Source organism: Leuresthes tenuis, unplaced genomic scaffold (genome assembly GCF_036924035.1).
Source record: "Leuresthes tenuis unplaced genomic scaffold, fLeuTen1.0.hap1 SCAF_17, whole genome shotgun sequence".
Lineage (NCBI taxonomy): Eukaryota > Metazoa > Chordata > Actinopteri > Atheriniformes > Atherinopsidae > Leuresthes > Leuresthes tenuis.
In genome coordinates, this window is record NW_027325371.1 from 7,438,690 (window position 1) to 7,464,464 (window position 25,775).

Below are 25,775 nucleotides of genomic sequence, written 5' to 3' on the forward strand. Positions count from 1 at the left end.
ATTACAATTCTGCTGCCATTATGCCGGACAGGACAAGGGAAAAAAAAATCAATAACTCCTATAAAGAAAAAAAAAACATGCTAACCAAACCAAAATCAAAGAAAGCAGATACAACCGCTGATTATAGTTGGTTGTTTTTCATATCCAATAATAACTTTCAAAATACAGCTTTTACTTAAGGCAAAGTTGCTGTGAATCGTTATGACAGAAATAAAATATTAGCTACCACCACCCCCCCAACCAACACCCCCCCCCCCCCCCCCCCACCGATAAAGAAAAAGTGACCCCCGCCATCTCTGTCAAGTGATGCAAGAGAAAAATCTGTAGCCTACTTCCGGTATCGTTCCCCAAGACGTGCAATATGTACATTTCGATCAATGTTTTTTCGATTTAGACAACATCAGTGGTGCTGTTGCTGAATAAATACAAAATATGTTAAACTGCCGTTAAAAGGGATGCAGTATGAAAGATTTAATCAATAAAGGAGAAGAGTTACTTTGCTCAGATCTGTTTTTTTTCTCGCTATGTTACTTGCAAATAATCTGAAAGTAGTTTGAAGGCAGTATAAGAAAAAAATGTTTAAGAAAGGTTTAACCCTAGTTAGTTTTTAGTGTTGTTTCAGTACTGGAGGCAAAAAGGGGAAAAATGGTAACTAAGGTAATGAAAAAAAATTAGACTTCACTGTATGATCCTTCAGAAATGACTCTGTCCCTCATTAGAAAGACAAACAGTTGCATATTTCATTATTATTAATACATTTCATGTAGATATTACCACTCTGAAGTAGGATCAACTTTATAGAGATTAAAAATAATTTGGTAGAAAGCAACGGAATTAGGCCGCACACTGAAAATGGTAACAATAAAAGAAAATGATCTTATTGATGAATCAAAATTTGATTTGATATAAAACTGATGTATTAATTATTTCACCAACCTGAACATCGATCTGTCTCTTGTTTTGTTCATTTTGGTATATTACAAACAGTAAAGTTTTCAATGTACAAACTTAACTGTTGTATTCAACAAAAGATTATCCTAAATGAGAAAATCATACAGATTCTAAGGAAATCTGATTTTATTCATACTCACACACAGTTTCCTATTATTTCAGGGACTCACCTCAAAGCTACAACCATAGTTACCACCAACCCAATCCTAAACTAAGTCCATCCATCCCTCCATTTTCCATACATCCTTAATCTTATTCTGGGTTACAGGGATCTTATCTAAAACTAACAACACATTCCGACTAAAAATGAATGATTTATGTGCACAAAAATGGGGCATTTGAATGTCTTTGCTTTAACAAATATGTGTCCACTTAGCCTGTGTAATAGGTTACAAGAACACAGACACACAGACATAAAGCATTCAGAGAGTATAGGAGAAAAAGAAAAAATGTTTATTTGATATCATAAAGTTGCTCACTGTAAAACAACAACATCACAATCAGAAACAAGAGAATGGAAAATAAAAGAGAAATAAAGACAGAATAAGTATATTAGTTCATACAAGTCTCTCCATGGTTGTTTTTCTTCTGACCTTGGAGCAGAGGGGAGATGGTGGACGGAGAATGAGGAAGCCGGGAGGACAGCGTTGGCTGCAGAGCCTCATCCAGTCATCGGGTCAGAGGTTAAAGACCAGTTTCACCGAGTTATATGTACAAACAGCAGCCCAGATGATATAAAGAGCACATTGTATTCACACAACTGGAAACCTCTGCACACGTCAGTTTCTGATTTAATCTGTTAAACTGCGAGTTAAATTACACAGGTGATGACATAAGATGTTTCAAATTCAGCTGACTTCAAGAACAAAATGTGTTATAAATGGTAAAAACAGCACAGGAAGTTTGTGCAGAGCTCCTTTTATTCAAATGTGTGTTATACAGCAGCTGGTTTTAACCTCTTCGAGTTGCATATTTCATGCGAGCTTGTGGGTCATTTATGCATTTGGAGATAAGCAGCAGAAGCAGCTGAGCTCCTCATACACTGTACTTTAGAAAAATAGCTCTCAATGCAGATCCATGACATACAAATCATGAGGGAACGATCAAAAAGATGACGTTATAAAAGAGTTGTTATACAAAAGGGGTTACGTGAGAAATCTGCGCGAAACCTTAAATGAGTGGCGGGAAAGATTAGAAATGTAACTTTTCATTTCGGTTTTGTCAGTTTTTGATTAACCCAGCCCAAATGTGTTAAACAAGGAGGCAATGGATGGGTTCTGGATAAGTTAGATCTAGCTTTGAGTATTAGCTAGTACTAGCTCATATACCAAATTGTTAAAAGTCTGAAAGGAAATTTAAAAATACATACATTTGCTGAAATTGATTAAAAGACAAACATTTTGATGTTACTTGTCATACATGGATTTTAAAGTGATACCCCAAGCCACATAGTTCATCATTTTAGTGTAAGTCACTGTCGGAAAAAAAATTGAGAAATTGTACAGCTTTAGTGATACATATGTGGGCTTTAAAGGATTATTTACAAACCATTAGATTTCAGGTTTGGCCACAGTAACATCAACCTAATTACAAAGAGTAAATTTTACCAAAGGGCGGTTCGTCATTAAAACTAACAACTACTTTAATGTGAAGTAATTACAGAACATAAATGCATTTAAAGGCTTTGGCAGAAGAAATGTACTCATTAAAGGAACATAAATTAAAGCAGGATTTAATGTCATGACGGTGTCATGGACTATAACTGAAATAGTTACAAGGAAATGGTTGAAGTAGCACTTTAACCCGGCAGACCCTACTTTCTACCACAAGGTGGCAGTGTACACAAGGAGCTGATCAGGACACGCCACACATATTTTAAGACCTTTAAGTGCTTTCACAAAAGGTTCGTACAAGAGATAAGTCTGAAAATATACCTAATAATGTTTATATGTTTAACCTTTTGGCCTCTTTAAAGGAACTTTTAGCTCTGAGCTGAAGCATTTGATGGAGGGAGGACGGTCCTTGCAGAGATTTTGGTCACACTGTCCTTGGCCCATCCACTCTTAATATAAACAAAAGGATACAACAGCCAAAGAGGCGTCTGGGTGTCTGCTTTGTCAGTAGATCATTCCTCATCTGCTCATAAGATCTCACTAGTTCACAAACTCCCTCTTTGTTCTCCTTTTTAAAACAAGACCTTTTAGAGGTGAAGTAGTACAGAAAACCTTGCTCACTCGTACGCTCATGAAATTATCTATGATACAGTCCACTCACAGCTCTCATCTTGACAGTGAGTGTGACTCCAACCATTTCTTAATTTCTCTGAGTGCTTCAGATTTTAACCATTTCACATGACACCATCTTTCTCCCCCATATCTTCCCTCCAAATGTTCCTCTCGCTCGCTTTCAGTTACACCCCCGGCTGTTCTCCTCAATTTTGTCCACCTCCTTGTCGCCTTCCCCCTCCTCGTCTTCCTCGTTCGCTGCTTCAATCTGCTTGGCCGTGTCTCTCATGTTGGAAAACTGTCCAGGGGTCACTGTCTCTTGATGACCTGAGGAGACAAAGATTGATGTCAAAAGCAGCATTGAAATCTTCTCATCTAACTTTTGCTTTTATGTGACTGTACCTACAGATGCCAGTGCAGCACAGGTTAATGCTGCCAAGAAACAATGTTTTTGTGAGTGTGTTTGCTTCTTATCAGAGTTTCTCATTTAGTTTTACTCAGATGTATATAAATGGTACTGAGAAAGCTTTTTTAGTTGTCCCAAATGAAAGTTGACCAACAATTAAGAAATGTGAAGATAAAATAAAAGACTGTTTTGTGACCAAAGATAGCCTCGAACGAACCTCACAATGATCAACTTGCAGTGTGACTGCTGCTCAACCTGGTCTCACAGGAAAGTCGCGCTGATGGACACGAAGCTTTAATATTTTTTGCAACATCCAGCACAACTTTTAAAGTTTGCTTTTGTGTTTGTGTCTGTTTTGTGTCTTTTGTTTAAAGGGTCAGACTTGTGAACCAGATGAACGAGTTATAATAGGTTTGGTTTTAAGGCAAGTCGTGAATCCCTAACCCTAATCAAGTAGTTTAATGCTGAAAATCCAACCATACAGTACCTTAAAGTGGAAGAAAGCCTGAAATCAAAAGTGAAATTCCAATCTGAAGTAAAGAAAGTGCTGAGTCAGAGAGAAGACCAATCGTCATGTGTCACTACATTTCAGTGTGGCTTATGCTAAACGTGTGATGCTGAAACGCTGAACTCCGACACACTCCAGGCGCACGTAATGCCTCGCTGGGAATTAACCGAAACATGTCGAATCACTTTCAGATCATGACAGATGAAATTCTACAATCCGAACAAAAATTTGACCTTATGTGAAAGAAACTAGGCACCAACCATCAAATTATTGTCAGTAAAACGGTAAAACAAACTGATCATCATACTGTGGGAATTTTGAATCCGATTTCATGACGCACCTTGAAATAACCACGTTGGTACACAGCACAAAACGCTGAAGTTTCACAATATGGGCTCAAAACTTATACAGTGACTATGGTTTCTTTACTCGGCTCCTAACACAAGTGTAACATAAGATTTAATACGTCAAGGTTTTGACATTTAACGTCATCATACGACAGCCTTCGCCATGGTGTCTGCTCTCGATGTGCCACTACATATGTCGTCACATCCTCTTTCCTCATCTTGCTGCTATGGAGGAAGGCATTAATCCACAGACCGTCATGCAAGAGATCACTGGTTAGAGAGTTGCACAGTGTATTACAGAATGATTTGAATTTTCTATTGGGTCAAATGGGGGGAGAGGGAATTGAACCTCCAACCTTCCGGTTACTGGACGACCCACTGTAACCACTGAGTTACAACAGTCAGATCAATGTGGCAAAAAAAACAAAAAAAAAACTTTTCATATTCCATCATATGATGAACAACTACCTGATATAATAACTTGTCTTCTGTCTGTGACATCACCAGACAGGGCAGAGCTGTGGCGCTTGACTGAGAAAATAAATGCAATGTAGTAAAAGAGCCCAATCAGTATATTTTAAGGTCCTATTTGAGTACTTCAGCAGGCTTCCACAAAGGGATTAACTGAGAAAGTCTGTCATCTGGCCTGATAAAGCAATGAGTCAGAATGAAATGCTACTGTTCTCCTGTGACATAATAGAGATTATAAAACAAACAAGAAAAAGTCTCAATTGGCAAGTACACATGAAAAGACGTTTTTTTTTAGTGCACAGATATGTCATTTGTAATTTATAGCTTAAGCTCAGGAACAAATATTTAAATGGAGTCGAGTACAGAGCTGGATCGTGACTTCTGGTCGTTAATCCAGTCTGACTGCTGACTGGTGCAGGTGTTTTTTGTTGGGGCTGTACTCAGCTGTAGTGTACGCTTTAACAGATTTGGGGTGACAGACAGAGGGCATATATGACACCGAGGCTGTCACTTGATACATTGCTTCACTTGTGCAGCTGGTCAGCACACTGAATCCTTTGAGAACAACAGCCCTATTCAGCTAGGTAGAAAATAGTTTGTTATTTTTTAATGGTTATGGGTGCAAATCATTTCAGAAAAGCTTTAAAAATATGAATGAACAAAACCATCTTTGTCCTTTTGACATCTTCACCAAGAGTGATGACAATTTATAGCCCTATTACTTACACTGTCTTTAACACTTCTGTGTATGATGCAATCCAGTGGAGAAATCCCACGTTTTGAAAAACTTGAGTGATAACCATCAATCAGGGTGTAGTGTTTGCCGAAAAGAAAAATATTTTTTAAAAAGAAACATTTTTGCTTTCCCGACATCTTCCCAATTCCTATTAGCTCCTGTCCTTTCATATTTAAAAGTCACAAACAGAATAAATAGTTTAAATCTTAAAGTTTAAATTCTGTATGGGAAGGAGAGATTGAGAGCATAAAACAAAGTCAAGTCCCATTTGATATTCAAACTTTATACTATGTGATATCATACTCCATCACAAGCATTCCATGATACTGTCATGAAACAAAAACGTCTTGATATGATTCTTTTTTGTTTTTCCCAATGTCTTTTGGGTACAAAACCAGAAAAAAATTGACAAAAAACAACCCCACAATATGTTTGTTGATGCCCGAAAAACAACCTTTAAATGCATTTAAGAAAGATTCATCTTCTGGCAATGATGCAGCAAAAAAGTGACCCGTAAATGTGACTGAAAAGACTAAAGAAAGAAAACAATTGTCAAACTTCGAATAAAGGTTTCAAATGAATGGATTTGCACCCTCTACCCTCCTCTCCTTTGTGGCTAAATGAACACAGGCAAGACTGGAAAATAGGATGTCATCATGTAGGAACATGTGTGGAGACGCAAAAGGTTAACATGCTGACAAAGACCTGTTATGACAAATCAAACTTATGTCAGATTTGTGTATGAAACAGAGGAAGGAAAACATAGTAATGTGCAACTTTTTGCTATGAAAGTGATGTATTTTATATTCTGTCATAAGATCAGGTTGGATTGAGCGTGACATTGGCCAAACTAGGAAACTGTGTTGCCTAACCTTTACGTAGGACTTGTGATCAGTAAAAAACAAGTTAAACTGGGAGTAAGTGAATGAATGATAACACAGAAATGAAATAATTGGTGTTTTATCTCGTTACAAAACACGAGTTTGTTTGTTGAAAAGGCTGCTAATATTTCCACTGTTGGACCCCTCCTTACATGGACTTTGTGGCTTGTTGAAGTAAACACTTCATAAGGATGTTTGCTCCAATCTAAAAAAACATATTTTATTTCATCTAAAAATGTCCTCTGCTGCTTTACTTTATATCATGTTTGCACCAAAAGTAGCGCGTGTAAAGGAGTTTTTTAAATGCAGTTACACCTGCTTAAACGGGCCCATTAAAGCCTTACCCATTAAAGTAGCCAGTTTATCATCAGTGCTCTGTGGGCTAAAACTCTCTGCTTCAGTGTACCTCTACCTCCTAGAGGACAGGAGTGACTACACAACAATATAAGAGCTAGCATTACACTGCATCATGTAGGTTGTGCTTATCAGGACTCCAAATATTCAGGATGGTTTCTACTTTTGACTGGACTGCAGGCGTCAGTGCCACACAGAGACACAGATGGTAAGCTTGTCAGCAGTTACCTTTCGTGTTTTTTCTATTTTCTTTTTCAGAACACAAACTTTGCCTGACAGTTTAAAATTAGTCTTTTTTAGTATTTTTTTTTTAATGAACTTGACAGTTTGTATGTCAAGAAAACTCATGTCCCAAAAGCAGAGGCTTTAATGTGCCTCAATGCCTTATTTTTCCTTCAAGAGGAAATCGTTGTCACAGTGTTGTTGTTCCCAGGTGGTCGACAAAGAGCCTCCCTCTCACCAGCAGTTTTGGCGGGAGATGTATCCTCTTCCTCATCCTCCTCCCCCTCACAAGGGTCTTCCAAAGGATAGACACCTAGGTTCTGCATATGTGCTTCAGCCATCTTCTGCACAGCTACACACACACACACGGACGGACACACAAACAGGAAGACGGACACACAGACACAGACACATGGACACAGACACAGGGATAGAGGGATATGTTGTTTTGGTTTTACCACGCTTCAACACTGTCAGTTTTTAATCAGACCTCACGGCGGATTTTGGATACATGCCAGGCAGGCAGGAAGCCAGTTAAGCACATGCGCTGAAAGACAGACGAACAGCAACAAAATGGTACTAGACAGATTTTTTATAGTAGAGCTTCCGTTCTGTTTTCAGTCCATACTTCTCACCCTGTTTTCCCATCTGTTTGTACCCTTGTTTTTCCTCAGCTACCTGTCCTTCTCAGCACTTTCTGGCAGCACTGACTCTGGCTCTCTATCTCTCTGCATTCTCATCTCTCCTGTGATGCTATCTCACCTCCCCCTCTCACTTCCTCTAGGTCACCTTGGCTTCTACCTCTATCATTTTTTCACACCAGTGCAGTACTGAGGCAGGTCTCTACTTTTTTTTAAGCTTTAAGGTAGGTTATGCAACTAGAAATCATGAGTTTGCTCTCTCCATCCCTCTCTGCGCCTGAGCTGATGAAGGGCAGATTTCTGATGCAGGAACGAGTCTTCCTGGCTCATTATATCATATCTCATCACATGACACAACGCACACCCAGAACCTTTATTCATGACACACAGCAAAGATACAAAAGAAAATCATGTATGTATTTCAATCAAGCACGCATGTTCACGCCAGCGTGTGTTTGCGCCACAGCTGTATACACAACTGACTGTAATCCTGGATGATCCAGACTTTCCTCGACTCACACTCAGTATCTCACAGCTGTCGCACTAATCTCTGTTTCTCCCTTTCTCTTTCTGTCAAAGACAAATACACTGAACCTGTTTTCATTGTATCTTAAAAGTAGAAACATATAGAAGCACGGAGATGCATATCACAAATGCGCATGCAAAGAAGAAACACAAGGCCTTTTACCTTCTACCCATCTGTCACAAGCATTTTTTTACTCTTTTTCTGGGATCATAAGGCATAAGAGAGCAAGGAGCACAGAGACGGCAGCGAAGCAAGGTAAAACAAAAGAGGGCTTAAACACAAGGATGAATCACAACACACACATCCGCCACCTGCAGAATGAAAGCTGCTCGTACCCACCTTTGAGTGATGGAGGCTGATACACATTTGGATTCACACGTTTTGGTTTGAGGACTCCATTCTCTCCAACAACCCACTGTGCAGAAAGGGGATAATACCATTAATCCTGATGTTGTCCTTCAGTTTCCTGGTAAACCTCCACTCCAAACAAACTGTATGGCACGGTGGTTGTGAGGTGCAAAGCACAATTCCACCGTTTAAAGATGGCAACAACCAAAGCAAAAAACAAGATTTCGACTGAGGAGAAAAAAGAAAAACACATTTCACAAAACGCAGCCAAACTGCATGTTGTTGTGTCTTTTGGAATTCCTTTTTATGTTGTTTTATGATTTAATGCAGTCAGTCTGTGCATGCACAGTTAAGTCAGCTACAGTTGTAAATTGACTGTCCTTGTCCCAGTATACAAGCACCGGAGGGGAATCAATTTTATCATTTGCTCAACACTTCAGTAGGTGGCCTGATGCTCCCTTTTAGTTAATTAGTATTGGGCTTTTTCTGATTGATCGATTATGTCATTTGACAAACAGCTTAGTTGATGGCAAATTGGTATTTCGTTGAGAAGTAAATTGGACAGATTTACAGTTTGGTTTGTTTTACTCACAGATAAGATGCTCTGTATCCCCTGTGGTTATTCTCTGCAGTTACTGGCTTATTCTGTTATTCTTGGTCAAAGAAAGACATGTACAGAGGCCAGGTTGAATTTGATGTATAAATGTATTCATTACACAAATACAGAGTATTTCAATTTTTAACCACATTATATGGTTATGTTTGTCTGATTTGAGAAATTTGATCGAATGCAATTTCAGTCAGAGAGACGTGTTAACATTACCTTAAAAGTCTGATTTTAGTTGGACAAACAGGATTTTTGGATTTATTCACGTAATCATACTGATAGTGTTTCCTTGTCTTGTTTCTGGAATGTTCTTTTCTGTCCTCTTTTGCTTTTTGTTTTGTTGCTGTCCAATCTGTACTGTGTGTTTTTTTCCTTTTCACTTTTATTTTTTAACAGTATTGTGTGAAATGTTGTTTTCTGAAATGTTTAATCTAAAACAGGGATGTCCACATCCGCTCCTCGAGGGCTGCTGTCCTGCAGGTTTTAGATGCTTCACTGCTTCAACACACCTGATTCAGATCAATGCATCATTAGCAGGCTTGTGCAGAACTTAACAATCTTTTGAAGAGATCCATTTCATCTGAATCGGATGAAGTTGTGGAATGGATTAGGTTAAGAACTAGAGCAATGTCCAAGCATGCCATAGTTCAAAGGACAATACAAAAGAAACAACTATTGCAAAATACAGAAAAGAAGAAGGGCTTTGACCAGATGTTCACACTAAATCATTATTGTTATCTTTGGTGTAGCATTTTGTGTTGTCTGTAGTTATGAATGGTTAATGATTCATTACTGACTGATTGTAGAGAAAAGTGGGGACTAAATAAGCTTGAGCTTCTTCCCACTTCTTTTGAGCATGTTATATGTCTTGATTATTTTTATATTAATGTTGTATTGTTTAAACATGTTCAGATAAAAAAAAAAAGTAAAACTGAGAAGTACATTCCAAAACATCAAAATTACAAGTCATGACATTTTGATTCCAAGCAATTAATTCAAAGCATTTAATTCAAAATGCGTCATAAACTGACGATGATGCAGTTTATGATGCCAACATTATAGACATATTCGACCCCAAAATGCACTGTTTGCTCTAAGTGGCTGTCATTTTCTGTCTTTCTGGGTTTCTTATCTTCTCCATTGGCCATGCATGCAAATCAAATTTTGCAAGACTGATTTAGCTTTTCATAGATATCAGTATTTGACTGATACCACATGTTAGCGAGAGCACACAGTCTGCAGGGCTGAACGTTTCCTCAGAGTCCAGCTGCTAGTTCTTCATCTTCATTGCAATGTGACAAAACTGTTTGGATTAGATTGGAACAAGTGTTTTCTCTAAAACTTAAATTAAACTCATGACCAGGAGGACAGTTCTTCTTTTTTTCTTTAATTTTTCTCTGAAAAACTGTTTCCAAATCTCAAGTCAAAATTGACCCTCGAAGCTCAAAGTTTGGACACAACGTGCATGGGGGCTTGAACAACAACTGATCACACAACACAGGTTTGTGATGATGGACACATTACAGGGTCAAGCAGGGTTCAATCTCAGTCTACATAGTTAGGAGTGATTTATTTACCTAGTTGATAGGGCGGAAAAGTAATGGAAGAGAGATGAGAATCCACTGACACTTAGAAAGAAAAAGTGTTGTGACTTCACCTTTACCTGATGAGTGGACTGATCATCATCAGGAGATGATTGTTCAGCTACTCTGAAGAGCGTGGCAGGTGTGGGCCTCCTGCGTCGAATCTATAAACAAACACACAAACATAAAGGGCAGCCATGAATAAATGAATAGTCAAAGGGTATTATTAATAATGCTCAGCACACCGCCATATCAATCTAATTTAAAATTCATTGACAGATCATGCTGTTTAATAGCACAGGGAACCCTTGCTGACTTCATTAGTGTTGTTGTCGAGTTGGCCAAAGCGTAAATAGCCAACAGCAAGTTTCGACACAACATTGGTCAGGTCAAAGCACATGCAGTGGTCAGTAGAGCAGATGAAGACTAATTCAAAGCTTTCTTATAAAGAAAGTTAAAGTGAGATATCAGTGTCAAAAAGTTTCACACAGGATTTCTTTTAAATCAACAATGTCCTCACATGTATATAAAAATGTTTTATGATCTCTGTGTGCCATATCCACTATTAGTCACCCTCACAAAACATGATCCATGGGAAATGGACTAAATGAGCTCCAGCTACATTCCAATGTCTCTCCACATTCTTCATTTGAGGCATAAGTCAGGTAGCTGGCAGTTTGAGGAGCACAACCACAGCCATGTGAACTGGTGGTCTCACTCACATCTCTAGCATAAGCTTCTATACACAGTGGACTTTCTGTCCCTGGAAAGAAATGTCCAGCTGTGCACCCCAATAGGTCTAAGAAATTGAGGCCTTCCTGTGGGATTGTGCAGTTCATGTAACCTGCACGTTCCTCACAAACTACCACTATATCACACTGTGCCAGACCCACCAAACTCTTTGAGCTGAGGAATGAACTTATGATACATCATTCATTTTCCAGAAACTCAAGTGGCAGCATGTTTTCCTGGCATTTGGGTTGAGAGAAAAAATAAAAGGGTTACAGATAGAAATTAAATAATTGTATGTTTGGGGTTCACTATCATGTCACATGAAATAATGCATGAAATGCAAATATACAAAGCAACAGGCAAACAAAAGCACTGCTGTAGCATCATTTTAAAGCCTTTGCGGAGTGTAAGATAGTTGTGAACATAGCTATGACACATTCTAAGATTAAATCTGCTGCAAACTGCAAACTTGAAAAATCAAGTAATGATTCATTCACGAATACCTATGAATCAATCGTGGTCACCACTATTCTAATAACTTGTTCCTTTTTTACTTGGAACCAGCTGATGAATATAGCACATCTGAAAAGGACACTTTTAGTGCTGCTTAATCAAATGTAAGTTGCCATTTTTATGCATTCCAAGTGGTGATACAAAACTTTAAGTTGTTACTGAGTAGTTTCTTATCAGTCTTATTCCACAGACAGTATTAATCATAAAGTGTATCTGTTAGCTAACCATGAAAGGCTGTTTCCATCATTTGAAAATAAAAAATACAAAGGATCTCATAGTAAAGAGTTTTCATATAGTTATTACATATCATTTCATAAGTGTGACGTTATATAGAATAAATATGTTGTCATTCCAACTTATGGTAAGTTACTTTCATGAGATTGGATCTCATTGATCAAAGTAATAGTCATGTCATAAGATCAAAGACAATTAGGAGTTGCATCTCACGATTGTGACACCAAGTCATATTTATTTCATACTTCACAAGTCATTATAAACAGAAACAGTCATTATTAACTTTCTTCATTACAAAAGAGTGTGTGACTGGCAGTTAGTGCCTCAGTCATTCCTCATTTATTCCTGTAATCACTCTGTTGTTTTACAGTGTTACACAATTATAAGTCATACAGAGCAAACATATTTAGGCTTTTATTTAGAAAGTCTAGAACTTAATTTGTAATCAATGATTATTAGTTTGTCCAGGTCTGCAACGTCCTACTTATGTGCAGTGGTTTAAAGTTTGTGTGGCCTTTCTTGAACTCTTTTATACAGTGAGAAAAAACAACAATCAAGTTATTCAACTTGGTCTCTGATCTCCATAAATGAGCCAACTTTTAACAAGGCACCTCTCAAGCAAACAAGAAGAAGCTGTTTGATACTCAAAAGCTAAGTTCTGGGTGGAGTATCACTTTATTTAATGCTCTATGCAGAATGTGTTAAGCCTTGTTCATAAAGAAAATGGAACAGAGCTCTGCGTCTTGGCTCACGTCAGCAAAATTCTGACTGAATAGTTGCAAACTTCAGAAAAATCACAAAAGTGGTGTTAAGTCGACTTGGCAGTTCAAACAAACAAGGCATTGAAGAGTGTCCTCTGTAGAGCAATTCAACCTTGGACATTACATGAACCCGTGCACCGCTGTTTACGGCACCACACAATATTGTAGGAATAGAGCTAAGCATCCTGGCCTTTTTTTTAGCGTAGAACGGCTCCATACAGAGAGTTATATCTGTGTTTGTTGTCCTTCTGTCCTGTTCGGTGAGCTGTGCGTCATCACAGCGAGGCGGGTGTTGCCAAAGCAGAGGCTTGTTGAACGTCAAGCTGGAAACCTGTCCCTGTCCAATTTGACAACACAGAGTAATCAACCATAGATTTCACCCCCATTTATGACACCAGATATACACTTTAATCTCATCGTGCAACTTCCAGCTTTCCTGTCCCTCCTGGATGTTGCACACTATCTGTCTTTCTCTCATTCGCCTCACATTTCCATCTCACTTGATCTTCTGCTTCCTCTATCCTGTTTATGTCCATATCTTCATTCCTCATTCCTTGACAGTGATATTACCCTCATGTTCCTTTGTCATTTTAATCACAGGTGTGCATCTTGTTTGCAATCATGTAATTTCCCTTTAGTTTTTTTTTTCTCAATTGTTCTTTCTTTCCCTCATTTTCACTTTTGAGTGGCAGGGTGCATCTATACAAGGCTACCTCTGAAACCCCTTCATCACCCTTTTCCTCTCCTGGAAGGTGTTGAGGCCTGGGGCAGCGTACTGCTAAGAAACCTGCTGACTGCCTGTGTGACACCTGCTACCTGAGCTTGAGGTGATCACATACAACCCACAAGTGAGAGGAGACACCAGATGTTGCCATGACAAAAGTGACACCTGTGTCCTGAGGAATTAAAGCCTTTAAAAAGAGAAAAATACAGATGCATTCCTCTGCTTGTATGGTGCATTTTCACAATGTTAACAGTGAGATAATGACTCAGATAATGAGTTATCTGTTATGATTTGTTATTAGTCAAAAATTACCATTTTGTCTTAAATCTACTTCATGACCCAAAGCTAATTCTCTCTTAAAGTGTCACTGAGTACAATTGTTGAATAATGATGGCAAAGTTAAAATGATTGTGTGGGATAACTGAGGTCACCGCGGTGCGTAATCTGATGATCCATTTAACCAAATGAGTCCTCACATGTACCGTAACTGTGTGTGTGTGTGTGTATGAGTGATAGTCATCCTAATTTAGTTTATTCATCCTGTAAAATGGCAAAACAGGAATATGGCAGCACTCCATCCTACAGTATGTGATTCACAGCTACATAACATCACAAAGTTGATAAATGTATGTGTCAAACAAAGGGTTTCTCTATTTACGTACATCCACACTTATGGTGGCAGTGTTGCTGGTGATATTGCCAGTGCCAGATGACAAAAACACACTATGACTCTAGTAATTTTCCAGCCTTAAAACCACCCCACTCTGCCCAAGTTACATAATATCGTATGTGACTTCCTCAGTTATGGCAACACTGGAGCACAGCATGTGAGATTACTCAAGCTATGCTTTATCCCTCCATCCCCTCCCTCCTCCACATCCCTAAACCCTCTTGCTCCCAATCTCTCGACCCTTCTGCATCACTGGTAGCAATTGTTTTTGTGCCAGGACCAGTTGCAGTGGGTTTGCACTGAGCTGCCAAAGCCTTTCAATGGTTCCACAGGTGCAGACTTCCCAGAAGGCAGCGGCACTTTACCTGGTTCCACAAAGAGCTTTGGCCAAGATTAAAACATTGGCTCATTGATCACAAAGGGGTACATGAGTTTTTTCATGAGGTTTGTAAAGTTGATGAGGGAATTTGAGTAATGTGCTGATGTGCTTGCATTGCAAGAGGAGACCAGGAGACAGAGAAAGGTCCAGATTAATTGAAATATGGCAAGGAAAACTATTTGGCCAAGCATTTTTATTACACCTTTAACAGACGTACTTTTATATTTTATGATTAAGTTGCTTACATTTCAAAAGGGTTTATTGGTGGGGAATGGTAAGTGGTCATTAGTAACTGATGACTTTGAATTTTTCTGAGTTTGCACAAATATTCTGTGTGTGTGTTGGCTCAGGACTGTCTAGGTTAGCAGCCTGGGTGTAGATTAGCTGATATGGGTCTGCTCCCCAGAGGCTGTTCTTTAATCTGATGCTCTCATGCCAGGCCTATAAAAAGCAGCTGCAGTAGGACGGCATAAACTAGATCGGAGGGGTCTCTGGGGCCTCTGCGGGATGAGACAAAAAGGCTGTAAATTTCTGTGCCGGAGCTTGACAGCCAGGGAAGTGTGCTGTGCAGAGTTGACCTCGACACGATGTTAGCACAGAACGAAACACACCTCACATCTCTTTTTTTTTGGGTTGCTTACATCCCTTGTGTACAATATAACACTCAATTACATCAGGTCATCTTATCAAGCACCTTGTGTGTCAGCTTTCTGTGATATGGTGGGAACATCATTCAGGTCCATACTGTATAAGGCTCTAACTCTCAGGTAGTAAAAATCCATATTTTATATATTTTCTATCCACACTTTCTTTCCTGATGGATAGATATGGCAACTGTCTACACACAGGCCCTGATATAAGAACTTGTGTATATGCATGACACATAGACCACCCGGATGACTTTTTTAAGTTGAAACTTTATGGAGTTAGTTTGACCACCAAATGTCAATAAATGCAGAATAACCTTTTGGTTTGGTTTTGACCTCATACTTCACTCTCTCAGTGTTGCTCATTGTGTTATTTGATCAGGGTGAGGACTCTTGGTGCTGCATTCACCTCAGCAAATCCAGATAACTTCATTATTGGTTGCTTTGTAATCCCTAAATTCATTAAAACAGACTTAATTTAAATCCACTTTTCTGCTATCTAATTTTTTTTTCAATTCACTATGTCACTATTATTTGCAAGGCTTCTCTCTCTGACCTCAGGTACGCTGAACATCAAGTCCCTGATCCATCTCAGCTGTGCCCATTTCTGAGTTGGGGGAGCCCGGCTGCAGTTTTATTCCGTCTGTGCTGCTGTGATCTTTAGCTAGATTGAACTCTAAAGAGCAACTCAATTAAACAAAGTCATGATGTCAACCCTTTTCTCTGAGCCAAGCTCCCCAAGAGAGCCTTTTGAACTGAAGTAGCGGGGCTTCATGTGGTGCTCTAAATGCAGTCTCACAATGGGTTCAATAAAACAGTAAGGTGGATTTTTAATGCATATAAATGACAAACTTCTCTTGTATTGAACTAGTTAACAGGCAATCAATTTTTTACCCTTTCCTCTTTTTTCATTCAAAGGACACAATTGCAGGGACTGAGAAACTGTTATTTGTGTCTAGTTTGTGTCTGAGCATATTCACATTGTTCTTGTTAGTTTTGTTTGGATTGGACACATTATTGGTTTCTGTCTGTACTAAACTGACACCCGTCTGCTGTCCTCCAGATAAAGCTGGCAGATAAAATAAAGTACCAATCAAAGGGCAATGATTAGATATGCATGTGACAACCAGCTCTGTTCAGGCTATATCCATTCATGACTTCCAAACAGTGCTGCCACTGGGCAGCTTCAGTAGGGTTGCACTGCATTACTGTTTATTGAGTTTCCAGTTGGTTTTTTCAAAGAGAGTCATGGACATTTCTAAGCAACTTTCAACCACAATAGAGGACACATGCACAGTAGGCTCATTCCTATTCAAAGACATGGCAAGCCACAAGCCAGAGAAGCTAATGCATGTTGCTTCTCAGCATCCACATAACACTTTTGCAGAGACCTTTGGCCCCACCAACGGCTAACTAAATAAACAGATGGGCGGCAGATAGCATCTGGAGGGGCTCTCCAATGACCCCCAAATAGAAAATGTAATTACGCCGCACCCACTGGCAGAATGATATCATACCCAGACAACCCCCTCCCACCCCATAATGCTCTTTCTCCTCTGTCACACAGCACCCCACAGCATTTATGTAATTAGCTGGTGATAGCTGTTTGGCCTGTTGTTCCAGAGACTGTTGGAAGAATAATTTGCTATCACAGAACTGTGCAGATAATGTGCCACTGGCTGATGAGTGACAGGAAGCCACCTGCAAGGCCACAGTGCACAGCATGGGAGGTGCCAATCAAAGCTTTCTTAGAGATGATGGCATGGCTAACAACCTGCAGTTACTGAGATAATTATGCCCTTCTTGTTCATACATTTAGATTCAGCTGTAATACTGTGCGTTGCTCACACAGAGTAGTTCCAGAGGTCAAAATCCAGGCTCAAACAAAGGACATAGTAGCTATAGTTACTCATCTGCAACGTCATATGTACCCACAGGTGACAAATGACCAAAAAGGTTTCTGTTGATAGTTGCTATGCACCTTACTAACAATTTGGAAGCAAAAAGCTTGAGGTTTAAATATAATTTGAGTTCATAACCAAGCCTTATTTGCAGTAATTTGAGCTTGATCATTAAAAATGATTTCCATTTTATCATCTGTTAGCATGAATTAACTATTTGACTAATATTGACACTGACCTGATGCAAGATCATTAACTTTCAGGCAGACAAACAGTGAAAAAAGCCTGAACTACTGCACTGAGAATCAGAGATTACAACTCACACAACGGCAATAATGTAATGCTATGTCTTCTCAGTGACTCCAGCAACTTCAGCTGATTCTGGAAGTAAAATCACGAGGGAGGCTGCAGGCTGAAAGGTATAGTTCAGAGTGCAGATCCTGACACAGGTGCAGAAAATATGCTGACACTCCTGATCACTTAAAAGTCTTATCCCCCACCCCATTTCCGTCCCTGTTATACCAATATAATAGTCTTTCTCTTCTTTCACCCCAGATATTTCTACTGTGTCTCAGACACGCTGTGATTTCTCTGCAACACCACAGATTAAAAAGTGTGCAGTGTCCAAAGTACTTTATCTATTTCTTACTCTGAATAAAGCTTGACTTGGTCTGATTAAAGATGACCTTACAGTGACAAGAATAATTGTGAAAACGACACCAAATGACAATGAAACAACCACAATGTTCAAAAAGTCTGGGAGGTTGTGCAGAAGAACTGCAGACTTTTTGTGTATAGTGTAATCAGATGACTAGTTACTCTATCCATGCTCAATATTTATGTTTTTTAACTGTTTATACATCACACGTATATGCACTCAGCAGCCAAGCAGGAGATGATAAATTACTTGGTAATTAATATCATCAAGAGAACGGGATGTTGACAATGAAATAGAAATGATTCAGTGGGATAAAAGCTGCTTTGCACAGAAGCTCCATTGCCCAGTCAAAGTGGAAAAAGAACATGAAAGGAAACTTTCATGAGCCATGAGCATTTTCTGCCAGTCATTAACAAATCAAAATGCCTAGACTGTCAAAAACAAGAAGGAACAAACAAACATGTAACCCACAGAAGACAGAGAGCCATTGATTGTGTCCAAACTGCAATAACAAAGTGGGATTTAATAATTTCCACCCCCCAATTACTTTATGCCACTACAAACATCTGCAAACTGCTGTGGGTAAAGGAAACTTTGGAAGGAACATTAGAAAATCATTTTCATAAATTTAAAAGATCCCGTCATTGGGAAAGCTGAATCAGACCACTACAGTGACATTCCAAACAGTCCACATGCAGGGAAAGATCATTGCAACCTCTCGTCCAGTGGCAGCATGCTTTGTGCCATCTGACGACAGAGTGCATGTTGACAGTCCCCCAGACTGCAAATGTTTACCCACAAGCACATGCTGCATCAAAGGTCGATGTTTGATGTTTAACCCAGAGGTTTGACAGGGGAGAGTGATGTAAGAGTTGGAGTGGTGGGTTTACCGTAGAGGATGAGGGATATAGTGGGAGGAGTTAGGGAAAGAGAAACCTAAATCACATACTCTGTAAAACCTTTAGGTTTAATATAGATTAACTTGTGCTGGTTTTGCGTTGGAAGCCTTTGGAAGTGTGCCCTTCCCTCTCCTTTGACACTTAGTTCATATTCTGAGTTACCTGTCAATTTCGAAGGATCAGCATGAGCTGACAAGACCAGGTTCAGTCGAAAGAGGAAAAACCACAAAGGGATGTCCACATGAAGGTCAACTCGAAGAGAAACAGGGAAGCATGTCTATGCCATGACCCTAATCTGTCCATAATGTACATTACTCCACATCACTTGATAAGCACGCAGGATTGGTGTGTGTTGAGTAGAGTTAGTGATTATAAACCCAGCCATGTGCTTCCTCCATGTGGCACACAATAACATTCTTGGTTGCTGACCTCTAAATGCGATGACCATTTATCTTAATAAAGCTTGGAAGAAACATTTCAAGAAGAAATTTGGATTGTTCGATATCAAGGAAACCAGTAATGACACGAGAGAAAAAGAATGCTGGGAGCCTCATAGCAGTGTTCAAAATGTAAACTATTTATTTGTGTTCAAGGATACAAACTGCATGTAATAGCATGTATTGTGTCAGTCTTAAAAGCCAAAAATATTCTCATACTCATATTTGGAGGCTGGTGGGTGGCAAATACACAAAACAGGAACCTTGGTATCACTGTGCTGGTATCATTAATCACCCTGCATGACTTTTCAAAGTAATGTATTTCATAGGATGGCATAACAAATACCCACTTTGACAATTATATAGCTACTGAGATGTCACAGGCAGGTTCACTTCAACAATGTTTTGATAATATACAGTTTAGAAGCTTAACAATGTGCTGTAGCAAACAGTAGCGTAGTATATTAAAGGATGAAAATATCTGTGGTTAGGACATGACTACAACAATAACTTCCACAGTCCACCGACCTAAAGCCTCTAAATGCAAAGTTTTTATCTCTTTAATCTGACTCAACAGTCATTTTGTTACTACTTCATGAAATGTGGTTCCACAGTGTTTCTCTGAGGAGTTATTTTCAATACAAAAACAGCAAAAAACACCTGTGGAGTGGACATTAATCAATAGATTCAGTTTTTGGGTCTATGTTTCTCTGTGGGACTGGGTTGGGGACACAACTCAGTGTTACCTTTTACACCTTATGTTATTTTAAATTCAAATTCTGTTTTCACTCACTGGTTACTTTTAGACGTGTTAACCACCTGGGCATAAAATCTATGTGTCTGCAGTTAGATAAACAAAGCTTGCTTTTAATTACACCCTCCCACAATTCCTATCACATGTTAGAGATCTCCTTTCTTTGGACTATGAGGTGAAGAGTCCTACCCCGTCCACAAGGACACAAATATGGTGACGGCATGAAAGAGAACATCAACTGAATTACTCTAAAAGTCATGCTGGGTGTTACAGAAAGAAATCTGCATCATGACTGTTTCTTGTTTTAAAAGCAGGCTGGCTGAGAACAAGAACTACTGTAGGCTGAAAAATACCTGTTGAGGCATGAGAATCAACTTTTAATCAGGAGAAAGTAGGTTGATACAATGATGCAAGCTGCTAATGAGTCAGAAAGAGGCTGCTTGGTGAGAAATTATCTCTTCTTATTCAAAATATGCTTCAAGTGATAGCTTGAATTATTCACTGAACCAAGCTGAGTTTTCAGTGGTTGGTAGGAAACTGAGTGACATCGGTAGACTAAATTATAAAACATTGATATTGCTGATTGTACTCAGTGCTCTTTAAATGTGCACAATGGTAAAAAAAAATATTTTACCTTCAATGTACAAAGTGTACTATAAGCTATAAGTCTCTAAAGTTTGGTTAATAAAACCATGACAAGAGACAGTTTTGTTATAATTTAACCTCTATATATGGCATTTCTCACACAAATTTAAGCAATGTCTTTTCTCTCAGAGTAAACATTCACAAACAGGTGGTAAGGCTATCATACACCTCTGTGGTATGTACCAATAGCTGCTGTTGTGTGCAACATTTCCCTGAGTGGGAGGTATGAAAGTGTCTCAACACACTGCCAAAAAGCATTCACGCATCTATATCCCCCAAACATAACGTTGTTGTAAACAACCTTTCAAACAGACAGAACTGTCCATTAAAGTTGACCTTTTAGATGCCAGCTGTGGGGGAGCATTTGGTGGCGTGGTTATGCTGCCTGTCTCCATAGTAACAAGGACTCTGCAGTTCAGCTGATAGTTGTTTCGGGATTTAAATGCCATTGGAAAGAACAATAAGGAGTTACTGGTTATGAAACTAGTTCCAAAGACTGGTATAGTCATTACAACTCATGAACAAAGGCGGACTTGCGGACAGCGGTAATTGCTATGGGAGGGGAACGGAATGAAATTAGTGTTTTTAACCGTTACCCCTGCCCACCCACTCGTCCCCAGAGAGTCCCATCCGCCTCAAGTAGATGCTATCTGCTTTTAAACACACATAAACACATCCTCACTGAATGCTGCTTCTGTTTTCCATACTCCCCCTTCAGCACATATGTTGCTTTGCAGCAACAATCAGCATTCATCCACCTGCAGGCTCGCTAACAACAACAATCAATCAGGCTGTTTAATTCTCTGCTCTTGAAGCATTTGTGAGTTGTGAATGCAGCTCCAAAAGTGATCCAGAAGCTTCAGCATATGGTATATGCATCAAAAGGTAAAGCCCCAAGCCAGGCTCCTGGAGGTAAGCCAGTCAACATGCTTAAAAATGGGTAATCACTGTTTGATCAGATGGTGATTCAGCAATAAGGTCCATGCAGTCCCAGCAGAGACGGAAGTGAGAATCTTTTTTTTTTTAAATGGAGCGCATATGGTAGATTGATCTCATGTGGTTTCTTGGGGGAGATGATAGGGATCAGAGCGCAATGACTGTGTAAATGTGAGTGGAAGTGTTGTGAAGCATTGCGGAAGGTTTTATTTTAGCAAGTCATTCAGTCTACACACGAAGCACGAAACAAGCCGATAAACTATAGTCTTTAAAACTAGTAACTGTAGAAACGAAAAACAGAAAAGTAAAAGGATCATCTGAAAAAATCAGATTATGATGATCACGGGGGAAAGGTCAGGGCATGATGACAGTGTACTCTTACTTATTAAAAGCTTCTTTCTATGCAAGCTGTGGAACAAGGACGGTCGATGAGGGAGCTGACCCCCGACAGGTAAACCCGCAAGTCAGGTATCTTTTCCTCTCTGCCATCCCTCATGTGTACATACACATATAATGAAACTCATTCTTGCTGCCCAACCCCATCTCTCATCGAGCTCTCAGGAGGAACGAGCCATTGGCCTCGATCTTCCTTGATACCAAACTACTTTGGCCCACTTATCCCTGATCTAAAATAAGAGCCACCAGCTTTACAGCCAAAATGAGAGATCAGAGTTGTCCCATCAAAATTGAGCATAAACCTCTCACAGAAAGATACAGGCTATGCTGAGTTAGTCATAAGACACTTATGTGACAAAGTAGGACTGGAGGATTTCACCAATAAAAGCTCAGGGCAGAAAGAGGGACAAACAACCAAAGACTAAAATAAACAAGGTAACTGTTTAGTGACAAACAAAATGTCAAGGGATTGTTGCTACTGCAGTGAGAAAGGAACAAGATAATGACTGTCACATCCATGTCACATTGCCAAAGGGGTCAAGATGAGATGAAACAGCAGGACAGTCAACTTATGAGGAAACAGAGAGAGGGAAATGTCATCATAATTTCTCAACACTGTGGCAGACTCAGCAGTTGAATTCAGCTCTGCATGAAAAACCTGTTTAAGAGTCTAAAACGGGTGATGCAGAGAGCAGTTGTTTCTTAAGTGGAGAAGTAATGGCACAGCACTTTAAAAACAATGCAGTCCCTTTCCTTGAATGAATAGTAGTCAGGGGGGACGCAATTCAGTTTTAAAACATACAAGTAAGAGTTAAAAGCTTATGGATCAAACAGTAATCTGCACCGCCTGCTCACCATCTCCACTTGCCGGGGGTCCAGGTTGGTGGGTGCAGAGGCCGGTACAGCAAATTGGATCTTCTTCCTCTCCTTAGGCTCATCATCAACCTCGGTTGACATGGAGGGTTCCATGGCTCTGGATCCTGGAGGTCTGACTCCCAGCGGAGAGGAGAGGACGCTTCCGAAAATCTCTATACCCTCCCTGGAGGAACCTCCCACTGCTGGGTAGTCCCACTCCTGAAGACTTATGTATCCTGCCTCACCTCTTCCCTCACAGACTTCTTCTGCCTCCCTAAGAAAACCAAAACGACTTTTTTCACCTCCTTTCCACTTTTCCTCTCCAGTAACTGCTAATATTTGCCACTACCTCTTTGATTTTCTCTGTCTGCCTCTTTGTGCACTCCTTTAAAACCTCTGCAGCAGGAGTGACTGAGGCATGTCCTCAGATCTGGCTTTCAGGAAGAGAGGTGTGTGGGTTGGGGGGGAGGGGCCAGTGGTCAAAAGGGGGTGGAAACAACAAGCGATGGGGAGGTGTCAGAGCAAATAGGGGAGGAGAGAAAAGTGGGGGTGGAGAAGGACCTTCTGTGTTTTTATTTTTTTAGCCATCTAAGCTGAGGCTGATTTGTAATCAGAAAAAAATTATAATCTCATCACATCGGTTGAGCCTCTTTTGGCCTCTATTTGTGAATGAGAGATTTGTGAGGAGAGGGGGAGGAAGCAGGGAGTGCAAAGAGAAATAAACAAGAGCAGAATGATGTGTAGCGGATGCAGAGGAAAAGTACATGGGAATACAGCAGCTGATCCCACTGATATCACTTGATCTATAGTTGGTGTTGCTCATGATGGACTCAACTAAAGCACAATGACTGTCTCAAAGAAATGCTCAGACTATAAAAAGCTTGACAAAGCTATGTCTGTGGAAAATATGCAAAACAAAATGATAAGAAAATGTCAGAATTTTTTTATTTATTCATTTTTTTAACTAAAATTCTGAAAAAGTGGAGCATTCTGGACCTTTGGATAAAAAGGGATTTTTTTTAAAGCAGATTGCTGCTGGTGACATACCGACATAGAAAGCGGGCTGTTTTCTCACTCACATGGCAGAGGGATTTGGACAGTGGAAAGCAGTGGATTTGGCCTGGGGGCAGAATTGAGCTTTGACATGGGCTGGAATGACGGAGGTAGTGCCAACAGAAGAGGAGGAGGAGGAGGAGGAGGAAGAACAGTATAGGAGGCTAGAGGGGCTTTGTGGGCAGAATATGGAAGGTCAAGGTGGGTATGGTGCTCTGGGATTGCATCCGCCATCTACAGAGTCGAGAATAAAGAGTCATATGAATGTTTATCCCGCCGGTTAGAGGAAACTGAACATACCATAGCATTATTTATTCTCTGTTTGTATGCAGGAGGAGATGAGGGGGTTGACTAAACAAAGCTCTTCCTGTCCAGAGCACTTCAATATGTTTGCAGATGGCAGCTCTTTTTTGCCTTGGTTTATGTATAGCTTGACATATTTCAGACAAAGCACAGAATAGGCAGTTGCTGAATGTTTAACTCAATTAAACCTTTTTCAGTCTATTGCTGCTATTCGATTTAGTTTCACAGAGGTTGCATAACTTGTAGTGTGATCAGCAAGAATTGTGCAATTTTTCATGAGGAATGTGTAATAGGCTCTGCGTAAGAGTCCAGCTCACTACAAGCCGCAGCATTCCAGCATTTAATGAAACCAGAGACTGAGTAATATTTGTCAAACGATGAGGCAATGATGTAAGAGGCTGGCCAATCGGCAAGTAAGGAGAAGCTATTTTTATTGATCAGGGAGAAAATGAGGTTTACAATTATGCTCAAGTCTTGCTTTTTTACTAAGGCACATTTTATACTAAGATCAAAGAAGCATTGACACCCATTTCCAAGTAATTAAATAAGACTGAAACTGAACTAAAAAACAGGAAAGCCATTCATTCTTTTTGGCATCACTATTCGGAAACCTGTTTTACTGGAATATTTTCTTTTTCCCAAAACTTGACTGGTTTTATTTTAATAGATATATAATCCCACCACTCAAACATATTCTTCCAATACCTAAAAGTTTTATGAGTAGGTCCCTGCTTAAGTTCAGGTTTTTCATTTGGGCAGCCAACATCAAAATTCTACAGTTCCTGTTTCAACATTGCTCTGATGATCAATCCAGCACCAGACTTGACATGGAAATTGTCTATATCTATATCTCTTGATGCCCCAGCTCATTCTCCTATTGCATCCTCTTGTTCACTTTCAACCACAAAATATCTTCACAATCATAGTCAAACATGAAGTTAGGGTTGTGTGGGGAAACAATGACCAAGGTGTTCTGTCTACAGATATGGTGGAAATCTGTGAGTGACCACATTGGCGTATTCTGATCTAGTCTTCCTCTGAGTTTCTTTTGGTCTGAACATTGTTAAACATTTTAAATAGTTATTTTGTGGCATTAGAAACCTGTGAGCAAGACGCTTGATCTTATTTTGCTGGAAGTCTGTAAACTCACCCTCTCACAAGTGTGGAATCTGTTTTATGCTCATGTGTAAAAGTTCAAAGTCCCAGCTGACCCTGAATGTAACAGCTTTTCGAATATCTCAATGTTGAATATCTTCATAGGTTTGTTCCTTTTGGTAGAAAAATGACTGGTGTCTTCATGGTGTTTTTCCTGTTCTTCTTTGATCTGGTAATTTGCATCTATTGCTTATTATCAGTTATGAACAGTGAATAAAGCCTCTTCAGGTAAGTTGGTATCACTGAATTAGTGCTGTAGAGTTAGCTGTGCAACCGCTGTGAGCAAATTATATCGCTGTGACCAGCCAAGATAAAAG

The 25,775-nt window shown here is 39.6% G+C and overlaps 1 protein-coding gene across 2 annotated transcripts; it reads right to left on the reverse strand.

The window, feature by feature from the left end:
- Positions 1-1,381: 1,381 nt before the first annotated feature.
- ppp1r1b (protein phosphatase 1, regulatory (inhibitor) subunit 1B) lies at positions 1,382-23,385 on the reverse strand. 2 transcript variants are annotated; one of them, XM_072369626.1, is made up of 5 exons: positions 22,948-23,385; positions 10,881-10,970; positions 8,608-8,683; positions 7,340-7,453; positions 1,382-3,503 (listed from the first exon to the last, which is right to left on the reverse strand). In XM_072369626.1, the coding sequence occupies exons 1-5, from the start codon at positions 23,059-23,061 to the stop codon at positions 3,358-3,360; spliced, it is 540 nt and encodes a 179-aa protein (XP_072225727.1). In that variant the 5' UTR covers positions 23,062-23,385; the 3' UTR covers positions 1,382-3,357. The 2 variants fall into 2 exon arrangements, with proteins under 2 accessions (XP_072225727.1, XP_072225728.1); XM_072369627.1 differs by having other exon boundaries at positions 10,887-10,970; positions 22,948-23,384.
- Positions 23,386-25,775: the final 2,390 nt, after the last annotated feature.